At 33.1% G+C, this 6,036-nt stretch overlaps 1 protein-coding gene across 1 annotated transcript; it reads left to right on the top strand.

Annotated features, from left to right (window-relative positions):
* On the top strand, positions 4,311-5,120 carry LOC107614936 (TMV resistance protein N-like). The gene has a single exon (XM_016317061.2). The coding sequence runs from the start codon at positions 4,486-4,488 to the stop codon at positions 4,966-4,968; it is 483 nt and encodes a 160-aa protein (XP_016172547.1). The 5' UTR covers positions 4,311-4,485; the 3' UTR covers positions 4,969-5,120.

Genomic DNA, 6,036 nt, shown 5'->3' with positions numbered 1-6,036 from the left:
AATATTTTTCTTTCTATATATATTATTAAACAATCATTTAAAAGTACAATAAAAAATTATAAATACAAAATTGACAAACATATGTTATTCAAATTAATTTCCAACAACAACAATTAATAATATCCTAAATTTTTAATTAAAAATAAGTTAATACAAAAAATAATTAACAAACAGATTAATGAAACCAAATTAGCAATTACAAAGATAGAATAAATTCAATCACAATTAACAAATCTATTAACATAATTATCAAACAATGAAACAAATAAGCAATGAAGCAAGCAGATCATGAATGTACCAAGAGTCCAAGGAGGTAGACTTTCAGTATTTCAGACTTTCAGTTTCAGTATTACTTTATTGCTTCACTAGTCTGAACTGCTGAACTCCAGGAGACAGAACACGGCAACAGAACTGCAGGATGAAGGCTGAACTGCTAAAGACTAAAGAGCAGGGACGGATCGCAGAAAAAGAAGGCAGAACCAAAAGAGCTAAAGAGGAACACAGAAGAAGAAGACAAAACCAGAATACCAGAATATCAGTGAGGCATTGACAAACGCTGAAGGAGAAGGTAGAACCAGACACCGAAGAAACGCAATGGCAGAACTACACAGCTAGTTATCCAGAAGAAGAAGGCAGATTCAGACGCGGCAATGCTAGGAGAATTAACAGTGACGGAGCCACGCGGGGGAAACGCTGAACGGGGGACAACGTCGTTGGCAACAGTGAGCCAGTGACACCGGCGGAGTAGCGACACTGGCGATAGTAACTCTGGAGGACGAAGGTTGGAGTAGAGGCAGAAAATTGGTAAACGGGAAAAAGAGAAGGATTAGCGATTTGGAGAGTGGAGTCAAAATTAATTAGGTAGTGGGGGACAAATAAAGTATATCACTAAGAACTATTCACTACATTTTAAAATTTCACTGGAGCACTTGGCGCGCTCTCTCTCTCTCTCAAGCGTACCCGATTATTAGAAAAGGCTATACTTTGTTAAGCATAACTACAAGAAGTGTAGCCATATGGTAAATTTCTTGTACTTGGTGGCGGGAGATTTGCTTATAAATGGCATGGCACTAATGCAGTATGGATTGAATAGGTGACATATATATGTTTGACCTTCCATTCTTTCCTTAATTTAATGCTAATAGTGGCCGTCTCATCTTGGCAGTGCTATTCATAATACTACTCTTTCATATATGTATGGTTGCTGGGTGTTCTTAATGAAAATGCTTAAGGTAGTATTTAATTTAACGTTCGTCTTAAGTAATAGGCGTTTACTCATGTTTTTATTTTCAAAATCCTTTCATTTTCAGCATCTTGCATTGTTTAAGATGCTCTGATCTGAACTCTTAGCTCCCCGATTTTGGTTGAGTTTAACAAACCTTCAAAAACATAATGAACAATAATTAGTAAACATATTATTAGAAGTGATGATAACTTCTACGTATATGTCTCTTTGTAGTAACATTTTTAGTGATAATATTTTTTTGGTGACTAACAGTATTATATGTCTACTACGTATATTTTTAGTGATAATATGACTACTACGTAAATGTCTCTCCGGCCTTTCCATTGATTATTTTATTTTATTTTTTTTTTTTTAGATCCGTGCAATGCACAGAAAGTTAAATTAATTGTACTACATAGTATTGTATTTAAATTGCTATATTGTTTAGGGATAAATTAGATAGGCCTGCTACACATACAAGTCTTTTTGGCTTACAAGTCTTATAAGTTGGCACAAGCCCAACAAAACACACGCACATTACACTCCCACATTCAAGAGTAAATATACGCACGTTATTCAACCACTTTCTGTTTACAAAGTGCGCTACTCACCATGCATTATGAACGACTCTTCTTCTTCTTCCTCCATGAAAACGAGTTTCTTGCCAAATTTAATTTGTTCGATCTCCTTCGTGCGTTCTCTCTTCGCCTTTTCATTCGTTGTTTTACCTGCGTTTATCACTGGTATTCTTGCTTCGTTTTTTTTTTTTCGATTTTCATGGTTTCTGAAATCAAGCTTACGATTACAGAAATACACCCAAAGGATTACAGAAATACACCCAAAAGGTTACAGGAATTCACCCAAACAATTACAGAAATACACCCAAAGAATTACAAAAATACACCCAAAGGGTTTAAGAAATACACCCAAAGGATTTAAGAAATACACTCAAAATTTGTTGAAGTACACCTTATGCATAATTCATAACTCTTCCTCTTTCTCCTCCTCATCTTCTGTTGCTTCTTCTTCTTCTTCATTTTCTTATTTCATATTCTCATAATTCTTTTTGGGAGAAAAAAAATCAAACAAAGAAAAAAAAAATACATAATGTTACAAAATCAAAAGAAGAACGAGGAGAAACACGACGATGAAGATGAAACACTTCAAAAACGATTTCAGAACTTGATGTGAAAAAACAATGGAAATCGAGAATAACAAAGAAAGAGAACAGAAAGAAAAGCACGTAAATGAAGAAGGAGAAAGAGAAGGCAAGAAATTCGAAAAATGAAACAGAATCCTTTCAAAAATTAAAAATCTGTTAGAGGCGCGTTTGAACGTAATATCAATTAGAGGACTTATAAGACTTGTATAGCAGAATCACTTGTATGTAGAGATTAATCTAATTAGATAATATATAAGTTAATGTTAAATTTAAAAACTAATTTGTAAAAGATATATATTAAATGACAAATCTTAGATTAATATATATAATTATGTTAGATTATATGTGCGCGCATGTATTTATGCGCCCATATGTAAAATTTTTGCTTCTATTAATTAAAAGAACAATGCTAGGAAACCAAAAGGGTATTAGCCAAAAATCAGCCAAAATACCTTTGGTGAATCCAAAATCTCTACGAGTTAATATATATGGATGTTTCTTCTGCTAAGTATCAAAATGTTTCTTTTTCATACTAAATAGATGTTCTTTTATATATTTTTTGAATTTTTTGGTATTGCAAATGTGAATGTCTCTATTTCTTTAAGAATTTCATAATTATTTTTGCTAAAATATAACTGGATATTTCTTTTGTTAAGTATTAGGATGTTTTTTTTCATATTAAATGAATATTTTTTTATATTTTTGTAATTGTGTAGTTTGCAGTCTCTTTAATCATCAAAATGGCACCTAATATCCCAAAACGCAGAGAACAATGATGATGCTGCTACCGTGTGACTACTGTGAAAGCCATTGACAATCCAAACTTCACATGATCACCTGCATCATAGTACCCTCAAACCAAGTCCACCTTCAAAAATAAGAACATATATTATGTGCAGCTCTTTTTCAGTCTCTACTTTTCGAAGCATGTGGGCAAACGGTTAACCCGGTTAACGGTGACGTTGGACTACTGTGGACTGGAAACTGGCACATGTGCCAGGCCGCCGTTGAAAAGTGCTCCGAGGAGACTCTCTCAGGCCTATGCCGGAGCTACTTAGTCTCGACGCGCCTGTTCCTGTCGCTGTTGACGCCGGCTCTGAGGGGGAAGTCACGTGCGCTGATGCGCAGAAGCTTCGAGACCCGAACCCGAGTCCGAACATAAGGTTCATGAGCTCCCGATCTAGTAAAGACAGTTCCGACTAGAAGCGGAAGCGATCGGAGGAGTGGGTAGCGGTAGAGAGGCAGAGAGTGCCTGACGGTGAGAGAGAGAGGTCTGTGTGTGTGATTGTTAGAGGTGGATAGGTTAATGTGAGAGAGAAGAGGAATGTTTTTATAGGTTTTAATTAGGTTTAGTTAATCAGTTTTAAATTTTTTAAATTTTGAATTTAAAAAACATTGAAGTTTATTCGCTTGACTTCATATATATTTTTGGAGACCACTTTAATAAAAATACTAAAAACGTCTTTTTTTTAAGATGTTTATATGTGTCATGATATTATTGGACATCTTTATTAAACCGGTTAATAATTTTTTTTTAATAAACCAGAACAAAATCGGTTTATTAGAGCAACAATAATAAATTTAATTGTCTGCATCATAATTATTAGACTCGATTTGATCCGATCGAATTACAAAATCTAAACCGAATATTTTTAAATTTTTTGATAAAAAGATAAATATATCCCTAACTTTTTGTTTTGCGATAAAAATCAATTTTATTCTAATTTGTTAAGAAATAAAAAAATAACAAATTCATTAATACGTCTAATAATAATGCGACACCTAAGTGTTTTACAAAAAGACTTTTTAATGCGTCTTTAAACTTTAAAGAGCATCCCCTATAATTTTTTATTTTTATTTCTTTAAGTAGACGAAACTTTAGTTTTGTGATTTCGTGTCAAGTTGGTAGTAGTAGTTCGTTGTATTCAAAGACAGAGCAATCGTTGACCATGTATAAGGTGCAATCAAAACATTTTCTTAGTACAATAATGCAAGAGATCTAAAAGCCGATACAGGAAGTTAGAAGAGCGTGATATATGTTATATATTACATTCACTCTCTGCAATAATCTCAATAATAGTTAGAATTGTAATTCAATATGTCGTCATCTTCTTGTACAACAAAGTACGATGTATTCATTAGCTTCAGAGGTGAGGACACCCGCGAAACCTTCACGGCCCATCTGTCTAAAGCACTGGAAAACAAGACAATCCGGGCATACGTGGATGATCGTCTCCCGAGAGGAGAAGAAATCTGGCCAACACTGGAGGAAGCAATCGAGAGCTCGCTGATGTCGATCGTGATTTTCTCAGAAAACTACGCGACCTCCAAGTGGTGCTTAGAAGAGCTCGTCAAGATTATTCAATGGAGGGAAGATCACGGTCAGGTTGTTATACCAGTGTTCTACAGAACAGAGCCGTCACATATACGGTATCAGAGAGGGAGTTTTGAGAAAGCCTTTGCTAAACACGAAAGAGATTTCGCAGAGAGCGAATCCAACAGAGAGAAGATAAGAAAGTGGAGAAAGGCTCTCAAGAAATCAGCTGATATTTGTGGATGGCACTCCAAAAACTATGCGTAAGTATATGAGAAATAATAATTCTTATATTTTGTTTCAAGTCCACCATCACTGCGGGACAACCGCCACCAGCTATCCGCCGTTACTTTTGTCGTTCTAAATTTTAAATTTTAAATATTAAATTTTAAATTTTAAATTATAAATTAATCTTAATTTATTTTATTTTCAAATATTAGTTTTAGTTTTAGGTTTTTTATGTTTTTTTTTATTGTTGGTTAATTTTCATTTTGTTTTCAGAGACCACATACACAAACTTTGTTTTGTTTTATAATTGTTAGAAAAAAGGACAAATAGGTCCCTAACCTTTTGTCTCGCGGACATTTTCGTCCCTGACCATTGAAAAATACCTTTAAGTCCTTGACCTTCACAAAATTTGGACGGATCAATCCCTCCGTCCAAATGCCTCCATCAAGGACTGATCCGTCCAAATGCCTCCGTCAAGGACTGATCCGTCCAAGTTTTGTAAAGGTCAAGGACTTAAAAGTATTTTTCAATGGTCAGGGACAAAAATGTCCGTGAGACAAAAGATCAAGGATCTATTTATCTTTTTCTCTAATTGTTATTTACGCGTGGTTAATGTTGCCTATCATGTCTTACGATTTTTTTTAAGAAAGGTATTTAATAAATTTGTATTATTCATATGATCAAGTTTAGTAAATTAATTTAAAAAATGAAATTACATAAAGATTTAGTTTTAAACTAACTAAGTTAGAACACATGTGTTTTTATATTGGGGGTCACTTAGATAAAGATGTAAAAAACGTTTTTTTTTTAAAGATATTTTTTAAAAATTAAAATTTAACACATATAATCAATTAAACTGTGTTATTTTTATTAAAATTAGACCGGACAAATCAATTTAACCAAAAATTTAATAAATTAAATTTTAAACCGGTATAAATTAATATTTTTTATAAAAAATGACTACAATATTTCTATTATAAAAAATAACTAAAATATTCCTATTATATATATATTAATTTTAAAAACTCTAAATCCTAATCCTACGAAGAAAATGGTTAGAATTTAGGATTCTCAAAATTAATATATATAATAAGAGTATTTTAGTAA

Source organism: Arachis ipaensis, chromosome B09 (assembly GCF_000816755.2).
Source record: "Arachis ipaensis cultivar K30076 chromosome B09, Araip1.1, whole genome shotgun sequence".
NCBI lineage: Eukaryota > Viridiplantae > Streptophyta > Magnoliopsida > Fabales > Fabaceae > Arachis > Arachis ipaensis.
The sequence above is the reverse complement of the archived record's forward strand: the minus strand, read 5'-3'. Positions and strand labels throughout refer to the sequence as shown.